The sequence below is a fragment of the Diadema setosum genome, chromosome 2 (assembly GCF_964275005.1).
Source record: "Diadema setosum chromosome 2, eeDiaSeto1, whole genome shotgun sequence".
Classification (NCBI taxonomy): Eukaryota; Metazoa; Echinodermata; class Echinoidea; order Diadematoida; family Diadematidae; genus Diadema; species Diadema setosum.
The window spans coordinates 22685088-22704637 of NC_092686.1; the positions used below are offsets into that span (position 1 = coordinate 22685088).

The 19550-nt window shown below is 38.7% G+C and overlaps 1 protein-coding gene across 1 annotated transcript in view; it reads left to right on the forward strand.

Moving 5' to 3' along the window:
- LOC140246233 (guanine nucleotide-binding protein G(i) subunit alpha) overlaps positions 1 to 19550 on the forward strand; it is an 89494-nt gene that overhangs the window by 17774 nt on the left and 52170 nt on the right. The window contains exon 4 of the mRNA XM_072325689.1: positions 16083 to 16240. Coding sequence (XP_072181790.1) covers positions 16083 to 16240 — 158 coding nt within the window. The remainder of the gene's footprint in view (positions 1 to 16082; positions 16241 to 19550) is intronic.

A 19550-nucleotide genomic window follows, 5' to 3' on the forward strand; every position in this document is an offset into this window, starting at 1 on the left:
GATTTGGCTCTCGCTTGCATTCTTTGATGGTGGGTCTACCATCTGTTGTCCACAACTTTCTCCTTTCGGATGACATGTACATAGGATAGTACATGTAAGCCTCATTTTCTACAGTCAACTCCTGTTACAGTGAAGTCCTTGGCTTTCTTTTGTTATACGATCAAAATTTCATGATAACCGAACAATTAAACAATAAAAAACAAAGAGGAGGTAATGGTTGGGACTCTAATTTTCACTTCATTGTAACTTGAGTTTCGTGTACATAACTATTTTCATTATAATGGGAGTGCACTGTATTTAGGTTCACACAACATATCTCATCGTAAAGGTTAAGTTCTAAGCTTTGATGATTAGCTTGTAATTCATCACCGTATGGATGCACTCAAAGGTTAGCATTCCTAAAGGTTACCGTAAAACCAGAAATTTTTTGTAAATTTGCAAGGAGCCAAGATTCACGAAATGACAATGCGTACGAAAGTTCATGTCTACACTGTATGCACTTAATGCCATTGGCAATTCACGACAAATTTGTACTGCAAATGTTTCTGGTTTTACAGTAGTTGATGACTACAATTCATAGAATCAGAAGACGTCTTAGGGTTTATGCTCTACTGTAAAAGTGGATATTTTCGCGCGACTAATTTTTGGCGCTTGGCCGGGTGAGAAGAGTTTCGCATGTTTTTAATTCCGCGGAATCAAGACATCACGCACAGGAACATATGGCTAGCAAAAATATTTGCGTGCTTTTATTTTCGTGGTAGTTTCTAGCACGAAAATTTCAACACCGCGAAAATTTCCACTAAATTACAGTATATGCGAGCCGAGGAGATGCGTCAGAGACCACTGCTTGTGATATCAGTGGTCCTGTAAAAGACATAAGTACTTGTACATGTTACTATGCCGCAGTCTGGTATACTGAGTACTATGAAGAAGATTAGTGCTTGTTTATGGGCAGGTCCAATAAGTAGGGAAAGTATCACTCTCATATTCAACAGGAAAATACACTGAAGTGATAACAGTTTCCTCCCAGGAAAACCAAAAGGGATCTTGAGCGCTGCTGGTTCCACTTCTCTTTCATTATCAACTTTCTTTTGGATACAGTTTATCTTGCTTTTTGTTTTGTTGGGGGGGGGGGAGGGGGTCTGTGGGTAAACATTCACACACACACACAGGTCAATGAAAAAAGCACTGCATCATTATCATAAGGTTCATGCATATCATGATACTAATAGAGAGAAATCATTTGAAAGCTAGTGGGAAAAAAAAAATGTACATTGTACCGTGATGATTGTGTGACAGTGTAGGTGTGATAGCCATCCAGAAAAAGAATCAACTTTTGCAAATGAACAGTCACTGTAGAGAGCAGGTTAATGAAAGGATTTTCTGCAGATCAGGGCACAGTAGCAGTGATAAGAACAATAAAGGATTTTTAGACACAGCATGGATTGACACAGGTGTACAACATGTAATGTTATCCCCACAATTGTTGTATGGTAGTAATTTGTGGATCAGTCAATGCCTCAGAACAGAGGAAATGGTAGAGAATGAGTTTAGGCTAATTTGATCGTTAAGACTGATAGGTAGGCATACATCACATACAAGGTAGAGTTAAATATTACATGATCTCTCCACGGCTCGGTTTCACCTTGGCTCAAGTGACCCCACCCTCATTCTGTCGCCATGGCACATAATTCCTGTGAAATTGTTCCGCTGCTCGGGGGGGGGGGGATCGATGAGAGGCAATTTCGATTTGATGCGCTCGGCATTTGTGTTACTAGGCAGCTGGCACCAAGCGGCCCGAGATGTCGCGGAGGTAATGAAGCAGGACGAACATGCCATTGATAGGAATCCAATAACACCGTGTCCATTCCTCCAGCACAGCTGCAACCTCGTGATGAGACCTCATTGTGTGGTGAGATGTCTCAATAATGCACAGGCCAGGAGATGTGGCAATGCATGTCATCTCTGTCCAAATCGCCGTCACACAAATGTACATCCGTATTCATTTCCAGCATTTTCACTCTCGATCATCTTCTCTGCCAGGGGGAGTGCAATAATTACATTGTTGAACAGTCAACAAAATTTCAATAATTTTTCTTTTCTTGGAAAGGCAAATTAAATATTGATAGCGACTCATCAGTTACATCTGATATTCAAAGTTAACTCAATTGTACTCAAAGTATGTACCCTCATGTGTTTCTGTTGTTTCCATTATATTGTCAATTTACCATGTCAAAGTTGTTGACAATAAATGAGGTTTATGTTTAATATTGTTATGGGAAGAAACAATATTGAAGTCCATGAAATGTTTGATTATGAATCAACTGGGACAGGTCTGTGCATACCTGTATCAAACTCATGGAATTCCATCAAAGCTGTCACATGATTTTTATGCTGTGCCACAATACAATTTGCAAAAATCCAAGGTAAATTACTAAATGTTACCCTTCCACATATTTAAAAGCAGTTACTGTAAATTATTGGATGAAGGTCTAAAAATGGGATAAATCATTACATCATTAATAAATGACATGATACAGCTGTATAAGCTATCTTGTTATAAAAAGTACCATAATGATTGTGTGAATACTGTAATTTCATGGGATGCCTGAAAATATAGCCTTGTCAGGGCCATGTATATTGTCTAGTACAAGTATTCCATTCTATTGGCTTTTAGGATAGCATGGTTATTATAGATAAGAGGCACATCATGTGGTGAAATCCAAACAACCATTAAAAGAGGAAATCCACCCCCAAAATGAATAAGCTTCAAAAGAAAGAGAAAAATATTTCCTGCGGAATGCTACAAAAATGTCAAAACTTGAATAACAAATAAGGAAGAAATGACATATTTCATTTCATTTTTTTTTTAAAGTTTCTTGACCAGTCCGTATGAATATTCAAATGAGTGAGTTGATGATGTCATGCGCTCACAATTTTTCATGTATGTTATACAAAGTATAATGAAATTTGGAAAAATTGTTATATTTAGCTAATACGAGTAAAAGCATGTTCCCATAACAAGGTATATCAGAGTTAATATTTGACCTTTTTTTTATTTTGGATGGTTTTAATGCAAGTTTTATACTTACATAATGTACTTGTACATGGCTGAAATATGAGATTTTTGTCATTTCTGGTGATACGAAATGAATAAGAAATTGTGAGAGCATGACATCGTCAACTTGCTCATTTGAATATTAATAAGTACAGGTCAAGAAATGTTTTCTGAAAAAAAAAAATGAAATTTAAAAATGTCATATCTTCCTTATTTCCTATCTAATTTTTACCATTTTTGCATTGTTCTGTAGGGAATATGTTTCTCTTTCGTTTGATGTTAAATTATTTTGGGGGTGGATTTCCTCTTTAATGCTCAAGGAGATTCTTTTTCTTGTACATCAAGGCCCGAATTCGCGAAGGTGGTACAAATGAAACCATGGTTTAAACCATGGACAAAAACCATGGAGCGCCAAGTGTCGCATGGAATATTTCGTCAAGAAATCAGTCATTTCGTCGATGAAATGATTATTTTGTAACGAAATGACAACATTTTGTAACTAAATGAACATTTCGTCCACGAAATGATAATTTTGTTAAGGAAACGGTCATTTTGTCGACGAAATGACCAATTTCGTAAAGAAATATTCCGTGCGACACTTGGCGCTCCATGGTTTTTGTCCATGGTTTAAACCATGGTTTCTTTTGTACCACCTTCATGAATTCGGGCCATTGTGTTCAGGTGAAGTTTTACTGGAGAGTCTGAATCGTACATAATTTGTATTGCTGTTTATTTAAGTACAGCGTTTATGTGAGTGTGTTTGTGTACTGTTGGTTTTGATATTTGTGCAGGCATTCCACTGGGCAAACAACACTTTGTTCCTGTTGGTTTCTAAAATCAAGCTTGTGACTTGTGAGTCTGGCTTATTAATTACAGCTGCACACTTTGGTAAATGTTTGGTTTAAATAACAAGCTATTATTACTCTGGGGAGTGAGAAGGTGGTGGTGGGGGGTAGAGATGGAGCTTGAGCTTGAGAAAACATGGGATAATTGCTGGTATGGAACGACAGTGCTGCAAGCAAAATTAACGGCTGCATACAGTGAAACAGGAAATTACATATTCACGTTCGAACGCCCTAGAAGGTAATCCCAGTCAGCATTATGAATGTGTGTGCCGCGCTAGTACAGCTTGGATGTGTGCCTCAAAACACTCCCTGCATACTCATAATGTGATCTGGAATCAAATTTCAGCACGATAACATGATAAGCTGGTGTGATATACAGACTGTTTTCCCACACATCTCCCTGGCTGCATATTTGTACAAGACTTGATGATTGTTCAGTGATTGAGAATGTGGCAGGTTTTCTTGAAGAGCGATGAAATGGGAGAATGTCAAAGCATACACACCAGGGTTTATGTAGGGGGAATGTGTCCAGAATGAAAAAAAAAAAGCAAAAACAAAAACAGAAGTTACATAAAGCAATAGATCAAACTTTAATTTGTACACGTATTAGTATACCTATACATACGTACATTGTATGTATGTATGTAGGTGAGTATTCACCATAGGTGTACACGTGACATACATCGATTGTTTTATTTCAAACTGTACGTGTACTGTGCATGTTAACAGTACACTGTAGTTATTTTCATGTAGTTATTATTACCATGTCATCACTTGCTTCGGACTAATGGTTAACTTTGCTCATAAAAGGGCCAAAAACGTAATTTTGAAATGAATCAATTTCCTGTGTCTTTTAAAGGGTATTGTGATTGCATTTAATTCTTTATGCAATGAAGAATTAAGGAAAGTAATGTCATTGACATTACATTATTGTTGTCATCACATCACTTTTGAAGTCTAATGTTATTGTGGTTTCAGTTTTATTCACTCACAAGATGTCATGTACAGCCAAAAGTTTTCTATGTTCAGTTGTACTAGGGTTTTAATGATCATACTGTTTAGGTTTGCTGCTCTCCTCAAAGTAAGATTCTCTTTTGCGGGATATATTCTTTTTGCAGCAGCATGTACATGTATGTACTTCTCTTTCAAACACAGCAATATGTTTAGTATGAGTGCTCAGTGAAGCTACAGGGTGAGGCAATTCATCAAAGTGAAAATTTTGTGGCACTTTATTTTGTGGGTTTTGGTGTGCTCGTTGTCATCATCATGATATTCAACTTCAAGGTAAAACTTTCTTTACTTCTCTGCTTCTTGAGTTTAAAGAAGGCATATTTACTTTCTAGGAACTACCAAAGCAGAAGTTCTGTAACCACAGGCGGATGTCTCCATGATACAATACCTTTATTTACAACAAAGGAAACCAGAATCACCACATTAAAAAAAAAAGAAAGAGGAAGATGTCTGGAGAGTTTGTAAAACCTCAGAGTGTTTAGAGACATCATTCACTGTACACTAGTATGAAGATAGGCATTTCACATCAATAGCCATTCTATGGGGAGCATTGAGTCAACAAGATGCTTCATCAGTTTTAATCGACTGGAGTTCTTCGTACTGTTGTCTGTGGGTGGAAGTTTTCAATCACTGCACTGATGCTGAGAATACAGACACATGATGAAAGGGTGCAGGAAGATGTGGTAGCGTACAGGTCACCGGGGAACATCCTGGACGGTGAGGTTATCCTAGTGAGAGTGACTACTGCTCCTGTTTGCCTTGGTGTCAACGCCCATGCACACACCACAGTTTTTTTCCCCTTGCATTTCCTCTGCTTTGCAGCAAAACTTTAGCTTCAAAAGAATATCTGATGGGGAATGTCATCTCCCTGGTAAAAGATTTAAATTATGACATCAGGATTACCTTCTCTCTCTCTTCCTCTTCTTTTTCGTCTTCTTCTTCTTCTTCTACTACAATTGTACTTCTTCTTTTTCAGTGGATTACACTTCTCCTTATGATGGCAAAGGATTCTGATGGTCTTTTTTGTCGGGACAAGGTGCACATAGGCCCCCCAAATAATTAAACTTTCAACTGATAATTGCTGAAAATTGTCCAAATCCTTCATTTAGAAAACAGTTTCAAATAAATCTTTAGGAAGTTAATTCTTTCTGATATCATTTTGGAAGACAATTGAATTTCTTGTCGCCATTCCTAAAGGGAAGATTAGTTTTCATATGCCATCCGTGCTATTATGCATGGCATTTCATGTGTACATGTATGGCTGTAGCAGGAGTTCTTGAGAACCTTCTTCCGTCTTCTCAGGTCCACATGTGGACTGAGAGCTGTTGGATGGGTGTTTCATGGCTTGCCATGTGCTCCCTTCCTACCCTGAGTCTGAATTTCAATTGAGTGAATTCTTCAGATGCCATCATGCTGCGCATCCCACTAAAACCAGGATGTCACTTTATCACCCGGAAACCAATTGATGGACATGGGGTAATGTTCCCCCTGTATCTGGAAGATTTAGGGAAGCTTTCATCAGGGGCAGATATTTTATTTCTTGCTCTTGGGCCTATCTCTCTTTCTCTGTATGCTGACATTGGCACTTCACTTGTCATGCTAATTTGCTCCAGACCTACTCCACTTAACATAAATAACCAGTCACCGTCTGTGTGATATGCCTCTCAGAGTGAACAAGCCCATTGATTCATACTTTAAAATGGTGTCTGGGGTCAATATATGTTTGATTTGCACTTACTAACCAGGGTATTATCGTTCAGACTTGGGAGTTTCATTGCAAAATATAATTGACGACAATGTCAGAGTGGACAAGCATATCTTTTAAACAGATTCATGTCCATACACCTTTACATATTTGTATTAAGTTTCTAGTAATCTAGCTGTGTGACATGTGTGAGCTACTACATTTTTTTTTTTTTTTAAAGGACTGACACTGATAAGGACTGGTCGGATGTACACCTTTTATAATGCGAATGGCTGCATCAAACAATACTCCTGAAACTAAGCTGGATTTCCTGGGTGTATTCCAATGTACTTCCTTGTCCGTTGCAGTACACTCACTTCTGCTCACTTCTACAGGAAGGCATCTAAAAAAAAAAAAAAAAAGACTGCCGGAAATTCAGCCACAAAGATCAACATTGAGAGGACAGTTTGCTTCCACTGATGCTGAGCTGATGGTTACCAATTATGTGTTGAGATTGTAAATTCTATGTGTAGCATAAGATGCTTGCTGACCATTCAAGCACAGAACATTGTTTGTGAAGAGTACACAACCAGAGCTGCAGTAAAACGCCTGATAGGGAGTGCCAACTTTTACATATTTATGTATGTTGCTGATAGGAAAACAGAGAGGCAATGTATGGTTGTTAATTTGTTAACAGCTATAAAGTCTTTGCCTTTGTCTTTTTAGTTGGTGCTGTTGTTGCTGTCCAAATAACTGTGACGTGCAGAATGAATTTGTGAGTGAGGAAAGGCCAGTGAGGAGGACACGAGCTGAAATGCAGCAAAGTTGAAGTAAAAGTAACACAGAACAACTTGATGAAATAGTAGTACTGTACATGTATAATGCTTCTTAGGCAGTCGTGTACCATTAAAGTGAAATGTCACAAAAACAATGTGGAATGTTTTATTTCAATCCAGTAGTGCTACATGTACATCGTACCTGCTGTAGACAAGGATTAGCACCAGCACTGCTTGTGTATATTGGGTGGAAGCTTGGTGGTCCTTTTGATACAATGCCTGTGTGATGATCAGAAGGTCATTGGTTCTATTCCAGCTTGAGTATATGCATGCCCATATTTTTTTTTTTTTTTTCAATCACAGCTACTACTGTACTAAAGCACTGATTAATCAGTGGTTAATTACATGTACGTGGATGTCAGGCAATTTGTCAGTCAGTTGCAATAAAAGAACCTGATGCAAGAATTCACCAGTTTTGATTATAATGCAGATACAATACAGTTTGTAAAATGTACATAATTTTATAATTTGTATGAGAAAAGCAGCTAGGTACATGGTGTTTTGACTAAACAACAGCATTCACAATGGGGATTGTAAGGATTAGACCCTCTACAGTAAAATTTGCAAAGTAATTGTTAGAGCATTATCAGCAGGAAAGGGGGGGGGGTGGGAAGAAGGGACTACCATAGGATTTGTACTCAGTATCGGTCAGAAGCATGATTTGAATACCCTCAAAGAACAACAAATGATTTTTCGTTTGAAGGATTAAATAGAGGATTATAGTAAATTGTGCTGGTATAGACGGAGTGCATGGTGAAGACCACCATGTATTCACGCTTCTATCTGTCTAATCTATCACACTAGCTGTTCCTGCCTTTAGGAATTTGAGGCATTATTTTGATAATGCCACATATTTCGCAGATTATAGGGACTGTACAGTACTGGTTGAGATGGGGATTCATGTTTTGAACATTCCTAAGTGAGATAATGAGAAACCTCTTATGAAATAGGAAAGAGCATGTAATTTTAAGAAGGATTCAATGTTTATTTGATGAAGACTGGTTTTCAAATGGCTGAGATACCCAAAAAAGTGATGATAATAAAAGGCGACAGGCCATGCCTTTTATTAGGATCTCTTTGTTTCACCTTGTGTTTGGATATCTCAGCCATATCAAAACCAAATTTCATCAAATAAACTTTTGATACCCCTCAGAATTGCATGCACTTTGACATCTCATAGAGTGGTTTCTGAATATCTCGCAAAACGTTGAAAGCTAAATCCTCACCTCAACCAGAACTGTACACGCGTCTTTAAAGACCAGAGTTATCAGATGATTTTCCTTTCAACTGCATTCCTGTTCAAAACAGAAGTAGTCTATGAGTTTTTTAAAATTATTATTTGAAGGCAAACTCAGCAGCGATATATTTTTCTGAAATGGAACAAGTTATCCAATATGAGACATGACTACCTTTAAGTCTGTAGGACCTAGGTATATGGTGTACTTTGTATGAGCGTGATGTGTGTTTGAGCCTGTGTATCTGATGTTTACAAGAGACTGCCGTGTAGAGTTCTTTTACCAAGGCAGTTTTTTACAAAGATTCTGTTTCTCTGAATTTATCTTTTTCTTCTGATGTATTTTTCTCTTCATTATCCCTTTCTACCTATTTTATTTTTCATTTCTTTACCTCTCCTCATATTCATCTTTAGATTTATGGATGTTCATTCAGAATAAACTTGTATGAATTCACCCCTCTTTTGCTCAGTTACTTTTCATTTCTGGCCTTCTGTGTATTTCTTGTGTGCACATGGTCCAAAGAGTTGGGATAGATAATGTGAACATTTCAAAAAGTGTGCAAAATATGAACCATGAAATATGCATAGATGAAGCACATCTATGAAACCTTTTTCTGGAATGAGCTCCACAATCACTGGTCATTCACCTTTTTTTATTAAGATATTTATTTATTTATTTTTTATAATTAAGAGTGTGTGGCAAAAACAGATTTCTAGAGGACTTTTTTTTTCTCTACTTCAACTGAAATGTACACATTTCATTTCACAGACCATATGCATATTAGAATGTCAGTTTGTCAGCTATTGCTAGTGTGAATAGAATAAAGCGATTAATCAATTATGGGGAGATTCCTGAACATCCATCTGTTGCTCAATAATCTTCTTTCAGGGTATACTATGAATCATACCCTTTGGGAATTTTATCAGGCAGCAGATGTTACTCACAAAAGTAGGCAGGGTTTACTTACTCTTTGGTAGTAAGGTTGTTCACACAGCACCTTATCTTTGATGATTCCTTCCTTGAAACATGGGCTTGTTTATGTTTGCTAATCATTAGTGTTCACTCTCATGGTTTGTGTTAGCAAGCAAGCACCATTCATTGATAAAAGTAGTGGTGCTAATAGGTTTTTATAACTATAGTCTCATGCAAAGTGAGCATTCCTGAGAGAATGTGACCCTTTAAAATTGTGTGGACAGTGCAGCTGTAGGACGGTACCATGAATGTGACCAGAGATGACTTGTACTGTATACCCCATATGTAGCAAGTCTATTTTTTTTTTTTTTGTGTGAATCGGGATTTCCTGACAGTTTCGCAGAGTTGTAGTTATATTCACAAATGTGGAGTACAGTACAGTACAGTACCTGCTGAAGTTTAGAGTTAATATTTTTGGCGTGATTTTAAATTCATGAAAAGTACCAGACTCACAATATTCACTGAAACAGGAAAAAAAAAATTTGATGTGTACAGTAGTACAATGTATGTGCATATTTTCTCGGTAATTCTTTCCATAATGATGATTCATTTGTGCTTGTGCACCTATCAAGGTGTTGATATCTGAGAGTTATTCAGTGCTCCAAGACTTTATAACCACTAGCTTATTGATATCTATTTATGTGGGTTGTTAGCTGCAATGCTGTGCGATGGGGATGTCAAGTTTTTGATAACTTCAAGCACTTTTATCTGTCAATTAGTACATAAAACCAGCAGGAATGGAACTTTGTACATTTGTTGTCTTGGAGACAGGCTTTGCATCAGCAGATGGGAAGTATGGATTACAAGTAGATTATGAAGGAAAAAAAGAACTATAATTCTTCAGATCTGTGTAGTTATGTGCAGAAGCAAAGACAAAAAAAAAGTCATATAAATAACCAAAAAAACAAAAAACAATGGTATTCCCAACTGAAAAATCATCAATTTCTTTCACAGGATTCTTGGGCTGCTCTGAAGCACGCAGAAGAAATAATTGATGGCATCCTGCGGGGCAATGCATATGATCACTTCACATAAACAAAGCTTGTGTTGATACAATGCCCATCCAGATAGACATGTGAGAGACACTGCCATATAATTTCATTAGGTTCACAGTCCAGTTTGTTTTATCATGGTTTTACAAAGAAATCAGTGGGGGAGGGGGAGTTGGAGCACGGGATAAGAGCTATTCTATAGGAAACACCCGAGATGCCTGCGTGACTAAGATAATATATTTACTTAGTGGTAAATGAACATTTCAGTAGTTTGCTTTCAGGCTGTCTAAAGATTAACAAGCATCGTTGTCTTGAATTGTGTACTGTCTTATGTACACTTGTACCAGGCAGTGTACTTTCAGTGTAGAACTACTGTGTCCCTTTTATTTCCAAACTTTTGAAAATGTAGGGAACGTTTCTCACTTCTTTCTCCCATTTTTTTTTTTTGTGGTCATTATTATTGTTATTATTTTTTTTTTTAATGGGAGGCATTCATCTTGTGAAGGACATTCTTATATTGAAGGTCTATGTGTATATTTATAATATACAATCTTGGCACATGGCAACTGCATTGTAATTCTATACAGTTCAAGGTAATTTACATTGTATGTGTAAGAAGATGAGATATACAGTGTACATACAGTTTCATGTCACCATTTCTAGGACGAAAAGACCGGGGGCGTGTAGACAAAACATTTCACATGCGCTTTATTTTTATGAATCCTGGCTCCTCATAAAATATGCGAAAGTTTCACGCTTGCAAAAAATGTCTGGTTTTGCAGTAAATTTGTCTTCTTGACTGAAGATAAAGATATGAGTTTTCTTATACTTAGAAATGAATGACATCATTACCTCATAATTTGTGTGCATGTAAGCAGGGTTCTACATAAGCCCTTGCCCAATTGCCTCGGGGAAGTATAACTCAAGTGTTTTGGAACAAAGAGAGGAAAAAAAAAAAAAGCTTGCCTACATTGGGCAAGCAAACAGTTTTGAAGCCACCTTTATTCACTTTCTCCCCTTCAAACCTATGAAGTCAATCACACAGAAGCCCAAAGGTAATGACTGTGTAGTGATGTAACACACTTTTATTACATTTTAGCAACTTTCCAACACTTACTTGATGAAGTACCAAAGAAATGCAACTTGAACGCTCCATCAAACCAAGTTTGTTACTCCTATGTGTAAAGTGTGCAAACCAAGATGTGCTGTTTATTTGAATGATTTTGTTTCATCACGTTCTTGACCTTGTGGTTTTTTGTATCATTTTCTTACATCTTTGAACTTTCTTTTCAGGCACTTTCAATTCATGTTTGGGGAAGTGTTCTGCAACATTTCGAAAAGCTGCTTGCCCAAAGAAAAAAAAAAAGTTATGTAGCACCTTGATGTAAGATGTGATAGTGACAGGTATACCTACAGCTGTATGTGCAAATGCCCTTCTTTTCAGTAGATCATCCTTTCATGGTGTTGAATGTTTTCCCTCCTTAATACAGTGAATCATAGTGAAATCTACTCCATGTTTAGGCAGGCTTGTATTGTTAAGTTAAAAGATTAAATCCATGAGCACAACAGCGAGAGTCAAAAGTTACGTTCAGACGACAAACCTTAACCTCGAGGTTAGAGCTTGTAGTTTGGGACCGTGAAGACGCACTCGTAGTTAGCTAACCTTGAGGTTAGCTCGATGTTACGAGCCACAAGAAATCTTATGGTTAGCGCTCTAACCATGAGCCGCGGGGGGGGTCCCACTTGTAGTTAAGCACCGTGTGGACACAAAAATCAACGCACTCAAAGGGGCAGGAATTTAACCTCGAGGTTTCGTAACCTCGAGGTTAAGATTTGTCGTGTGGACGCATGTCGAAGACAGGGGGCAAGAGCCTAACCTCGAGGTTAGGGCATGTCGTCTGAACGTAACTAAAGAGAGAGGGGCAGCATGGAATGTCAAAGTTTCAGGCATTTTCACAGAACAGTCATAGACCCCGTTTACAATGAGTGAAAAGGCCGGGCTCGGCTGCTGCAGAGCCCAGCCTTCATTTCACTGAAAACGCGCCAAAGGCCAAATGCGGTACGGTACCAAAATCGGCCGCGCATTTGGCCAAGCTCTGGAGGTAGTCTCATCCGCGGCCAAGCCCAGCCTTTTCTCACTGTAAACGCAAACTGGGCCAAATGCGGTACCGAATTGCGACCGGTGCACTCCCAATGATAGTCGTTTGTTTGCAAGCAGAGCGCCACTACTGAAAGGTTTGAATTAAAAGCCTGGGCCGAACCCGGCACTGTAAATGGACAAAATTTGCGGGGCCAAGTACCGCAACTGAGGCTGGGCTCGACCGCGGCTTGGCCCGGGCTCGGCCCAGCCCTGCACTGTAAACGGGGTGTCAGTTTGGTTCTGTAGCAGGCACATAAATGTACGAGGTGATGATTTCAAATGAGTGGTGTGCAATTCAATGCGAGGATTTGGAGTGAATGACATCTAATTTGCAAGTATGTGATTCCAAGACAAATTTAAGTGTTGCATGCTGTTCAAACATCTGAAGCATTGAAATTTTATGACTTTAGTATTTTACAGACTCTTACCCCTTTCATAAACTCATCCTCCTATTATCCGCATAAGAATAATGCGGACAATTCAATAAAAAATGCGTTCACAAACTCTGAAAATAATCCGCATTATTTTTACGAGCGCCCGTCCTTGAAAAAGGCGGATAATCGTCATGGTGACTGCACACGTCCCTCCTGCGGGAAAGACAGGTGACGTTTGACCGCACCCCGGCAATTATCCGCATTATTTGGGTTTGCGTTCATAAACTCAAAATCTGGTCCCGACGCTGCTATTATGCGGATAATAGAAGGGTCGAAATAATGCGCATTATTCTATCCCCGCTCCGATTTTACGACCAAATGTTGCGGATATTATCCGCATTATTGAGTTTATGAAAGGGGTATCTGATTTTGATAAAACTTCTAATCTGTTGATTGCTGTTGATTTGATTTCACCTTGTCAATTTGAACATGGGGTGATGTTCTACCTTAAAGGGAAAAGAGTTCCAAGTATGATTTTAATGTTGTGTGATGACAAACAATTGAATAATAAAGGATATCAATTAGATATCATCTTGAGCTTTTGTTTAGTTGTTGAGATGTTTGACAACTATTTGCAAAATTTATTAGGGCATCTTCTTTGGACAATTCTTTGGACAATTGAGTGAAGTATTGATATACGTACAATGTAGATACATGTATCCACCCTATCCCTAACTGTCTTCCTCAGCACATGATAGATTGCACTCTCATAACACTTCATCTGACATTTGTACTCTTTAGGCAGTGCTGCAAATGACTTTCCTGTCATGCTGATGAAACTTGTGATATGTTAAACTAAACAACCCCCTTGACTGTCTCAATAATGTAAAGTATTTTGTACATACCGCACATGACTAATGACCTTTGGACACTTCCGTAGTGGTCATTTTGATGATGACATTGAAATAAATGTACAACCTGTAAAGTTGTAGGAAATTACTTACCATACCATAGCTAAAATAGGATATTACAAAATCCCATCAACAATTTGGGCTTCTTGAACGCCCCATTTTCAATTAAATAGTAATACTGTCTACAACTGTGCATTTTTTAGGAGGCTGCAGTGTATTTTGTCCTCTCCAGCTCATGTCATTTAATGAGCGTGAAATTATAGGATTCAAGTCACATCGTATGGTGTGATTTGACTACAGCTTGTGTGGTTAATATCATTAAATGGCATTTTGATGTCGTGCTAAAAAATAGTCTCGAAAGTGAGTGAAGCTGAAAGATGGTTATTGGAGGCCATCCATGATTATCCACCAGGAAGCCAAGCCATGTTACCGGTTTGTGTCTGCCTGGCACTCACGCAAGTATGAAAGTGATGACCATAATGATTGCAATAATGGTGTCCAGCAGTGTTCTAATGTCCGCTGAAAGAGTGCTTGTGATAAGCTCTTCAAATAGGAAGTGTTTTTCGTACATGCTTGATCATACCTGCAGTGTACAATCTCATAGTCTGGGAATAGCAGTCTAGAGGGATCATATAGTTTTGGTAGAGAGGGGGGATTCAGCTTTTACCCTTTTTTTTGCAAGATTATTAGAGACCAACTATGAAATAATAAAAAGCATACAATTCCAAGAAGAATTTAAGTTTATTCTATAAAAATCAGTTTTGATATGGCTGAGATCCCACCTTTTATTAGGTATCTCAGCCATTTCAATTCCAATATTCATCAAATTAACCTTGAATTCTTCTTAGAATTGTGTCCTCTTTCAGATTTCATACGTGATTTCTCATTATCTCACAAAAAGTTAAAATGTGAATGCCCCATCTCAACCAACACTATGCATTGAACAACTTTTACCAAAAATAATGATAAAGGAATGCTTGATTTGGACTGTAAGCCCAAAACGGTGAATTCAGTCAAGGAGTTATCATGATAACTTCTTGATTCAATCGTCAATTATCAAAGAATGAGACAATGTACATGGAAGGCTTAATGTTGACACTGAAGCAGGCGATCGGTAGTTACAGTAGTTAGTCTGCCTCATCATAAGATTGCAGACTGGCCTGTCCCTTTTCCACATGGTATACCGAGTTCCTGTTACGTGGATAGCCGCACTTGCCATTGATAGTAGTTATTTTGTTATCTCAGGATTGTTTGAACTAAGCAGTCTTTTAGTTACAAAGTTGTTTGCAGATGATGAGATAGCAGCATGAGGCAAGTTGAAAGAAAGACCTGTACACTGGGTTTGCTGCCATCTTGTTTCTCGAGCCCGAGTTCCCTGTTACAGACACACGGAGAAGGTAGTCCCAGACCTGTTTCTTTGTGGCTTGCTCAAAGCGTTTTGACCACCATTCATACGTGACATTGGCAGGCTGGCTTCAATGTCCAAATTATGCAATTGATGTTTCATACTGTGTGTACCAATTTCAGCAGGCCCACATTCTGTGAAATACAGAATTTGGATTGTTGAAGATGCGGGGGAAATAATGAATCATGTACAACAGTTCTCCATGTACATTATATGTCTATCTTCTCAGTCCCAACATTCTCTTATCCCTTTCCTCTTTTTTTACAACATGAAAATATGGACAGAATATCCATCAAAGTTGCCATGAAAATGTTCAATAAATACTTGACACAAAGAAAAATTCTACAATGACTGAAAAGAAAAAGAAAGGCATTTTTTATACAAGCTTGTGTTTTTGTGAAGTCATTTGTAAAGCAGATGTATGCATAAACAGTAAGCACATTGCACTGTACAGTGTTTGACATTTTGTTTGCTGCATGTGTCATGATTGATGAATACTAGTATTTGATGATTCAACAATCGACATGGTTGAAATATACTTGTGAGAAGTGTGATTTTGATGTGATTTTTACCTATTGTTTTTTTTTTTCTTTCTTTCTTTTTTTTTCGTTCAAAATAGGATGATGCCAGACAGTTATTTGCCCTCGCAGGCCAAGCAGAAGAGGGAGAACTGAGCACTGAGCTAGCGGCAGTCATGAAGCGGTTATGGGCAGACTCGGGCGTCCAAGCGTGCTTCAGCCGGTCTCGCGAATACCAGCTCAATGATTCCGCATCCTAGTAAGTACCTTGTCCAGCTCGAAATTTCCACCAGTCGTGAAGAAACCCCAGATCAGATACGAGTCCCATCATACCCTGATTCACTGCAGAGAAGCAGTTTATCAAACAGTAATGGTTCCTCCTTTTACTTCTGTCTCTTTTTATTAGCATTACTTTTAGCAGCTGTTGTAGCAACAAAGTAACACTTGATAAGATGCAATTTATAGCTCAGCCACCAGAGGTTAAAGAAATTGATGGTTTAGATTAGGTAATGGGTGAGGCAAATTGGCATGTGTAGTTGCGATTGCTTATAGGGACTTGGATAAATATAAATTTTCCTGTAATGAGAGGAGTACATGGTAATTTTAAAGGCACTTTTTTTTTTTTTTCATGTGGACTGCTTTAAAGGGGTAAGAAGTCATGAAGACTTATGTTCATCATAAGGGATTATATATTCATAAAAGATACAGACTCCTGAAGGAGGGAAAATCAACAGCTTTTTGACATGTGTAGATGTGGGTGTTGAATCATATTCTACCAAGTCATGGAATCTACCTGTATGAAGAAGTACTTTCACAACAGTAGATAAGGATTTATTGCAGGTAAATGCATCATTGGTCCACACCTGTCATGCTGAACTTTGTCTGACCTCTTGATGAAATATGCTGTCATTTACAATTGTGCATGCCAGCAATCCTTGTTGAAAAGCTAAAACAGAATTTGGAAATGAATGGAGTGTAAAAAAAAAATTGTCATTGATACATCCACACATGGTGGTTCATATGTATAATCTGACCTTGTTTGTGTTTTACCAAGTGCGCACATACTTCAGTGTGATGTGAAAGCTCACATAATGAAATTCATATGGGGATGATTCTGTTCTATTTTCATGGAAACCATCACATAATGTAGACAAAGGTATTACTCCCATATTGTCCCCATTGAGCAGTGGCTATCACTGTAATAACCCCTCATTAAAAACAAGTGGTATTACACAGCACAGAATTATATGCTAGTCATAAAGAGGATATTCATGGCACAGTTTTGAAGGTTGTGTTGGCCATCTACATGTATGGTTATAAAATTGCATTGAAACCTTATGTGATGACCTCTTAAAAATGCACAAAGCCTGTTGTGAGGATATAACATGAATCTAAAGGCAGCAATACCCATTATTAGCTCACCTGAGCCAAAGGCTCAAGTGAGCTATTGCGATCGCCCTTCGTCCGGTGTGCGGCGTGCGTCGTGCGTCGTCCCTCGTCCGGCGTCCGTCGTGCGTAAACTTTTTACATTTTCATCTTCTTCTTGAAAACCCCAAGACTGATTTCCATCAAACTTGGCAGGTAGCATCCCTAGGGGGTTAGGAACTCAATTTGTTAAAATGGGCACCATGCCCCACCCAGGGGGCCCCCAGGGGGGACCAAACCCCCCAAAATTAAGGAATCTGTAAAAATCTTCTTCTCTAGAACCAGAAGTGATAGAGCTAACCTAATACTATGAGTTAGTACTGTAGGCCCGTTCACACACAAGGGAAAAAGTGCGATTTAAAAATCGATTTTCTTATCGCGATCAAAATTTCGACATTTTTTCCAGTGTGGACAGAAAAATCTCACTAATTACCGCGATCCTTATCGCGATCCAACTCGCACTATTAGTGTGATTTTTCAGAATAATCGCGATTATTTTGCCAAGCGTCGTGTGTGTGAGCGCGATCGAGATTCGGAAATCAGTATTTTTAATCCCATCGTTCGTAGCGCGTGCGAAACTCTATTGGGACTGCGGGGTCAGTCTTCGGTCATGCAAGTTTCGCGCATGCGCAATTTGGCCACTGATCGTTCTTTCCTTGCTGCGAAGTGCGATTTTTCCCTAGGTGTATGAACGGTCAAAAAAAAAATCGAAATTTGGATCGCGATTGAAATTTCGATTTTCGTTGTTTGTGAACGGGCCTATTGATGACTGTAGTTTCAAGTTTGTTCATGGCAAAATCAGGGGTGCCCTCCTTGGGACCCAGGGGAGGGGGGTGGGGAGCGGTCCTAATGGGGCGTAAATTGTACATTTTCATCTTCTTCTTGAGAACCCCATGGCCCATTTTCACCAAACTTGGCAGGTAGCATCCCTAGGGGGTTAGGATCTTAATTTGTTAAAATGGGCACCATGCCCCACCCAGGAGGCCCCCAGGGGGCCCCAACCCCCCCCCCCCCCCCAAATGAAGAAATCTTTAAAAATCGTCTCTAGAATCAGAAGTTACAGAACTAAGATAATACTATGAGTGAGTACATTAATGACTGTAGTTTCAAGTTTGTTCATAACAGATCCAGGGGTGCCCCTCTTGGGGCGGGGGAGGTCCAAATGGCCTGAATTGTACATTTTCATCTTCTTCCTGAAAACCTCATGATGGATTTTTGTCAAACTTGGCAGGTAGCATCCCTAGGGGGTCAGGATCTCAATTTATCAAAATGGGCACCATGCCCCACCCAGGGGGCCCCAGGGGCCCCCAATCTCCCCAAATTAAGGAATCTTAAAAAATTTGGGACCTTCTTTTTTATTGTACATTTTCATCTTCTGCTTGAGAATGCCTGGTCAAATTTTAGTAGAGCTGTGAATAATTTAGATTAGTGACTGCGTGAAAGGTGAACTTGCGATACTTAGGTGAGCGCTAGACCCGCGGGTCTCTTGTTATGAATAGACTGAGATTGGAATAGCAAACAAACCAGAGTGTAGGAATATTTTTGTGTTATCTAGTACTATCATTAACATCAACCCCCTCTCCCCACTCCCAATGATATGACAACTGAAGCCAACTAGGAAATTCCATATTTCTCTATTTTGAACTAGTCCCAGTGAAATTGCAGTGCGAATGATAATTTGATTGTGATATTCATAATTAGTGGAATATTCCTGCTACTACCAGAGATGCTGCATTCCAAATGAGCCATGGGGAATTCCAAGCTGTCTAGAAAGGCCCCTACTTTATCAGAATTAATAGAATTTGTCATCTGCGTGAAAAGGGGGATGGGATTATGTATGCATGTTCTAGCATTACTATTAATGTACTGCTGCTGATAAAGTTAAGTGCTAATAGTTCAAACCACCTGGGGGGTTTTAAGACAAAAACACTGTAATGCCGTCTGAAATATTATGGTTCATGTAGCCAAAAATAACTGTTGAATGTGTATTCTGACCTCACACTATATTGCATAGCAAAAGGTGAACAGTAAGTTTGTTTCTCCAGCATGAATTGGTCATTGTCAGTGACACATCCAGTGATAGGAAGTTGTTGAGTTGGATGACTTTGGTCTTTGTGGCCCTACAAAACTTGTAGATTTGAAAT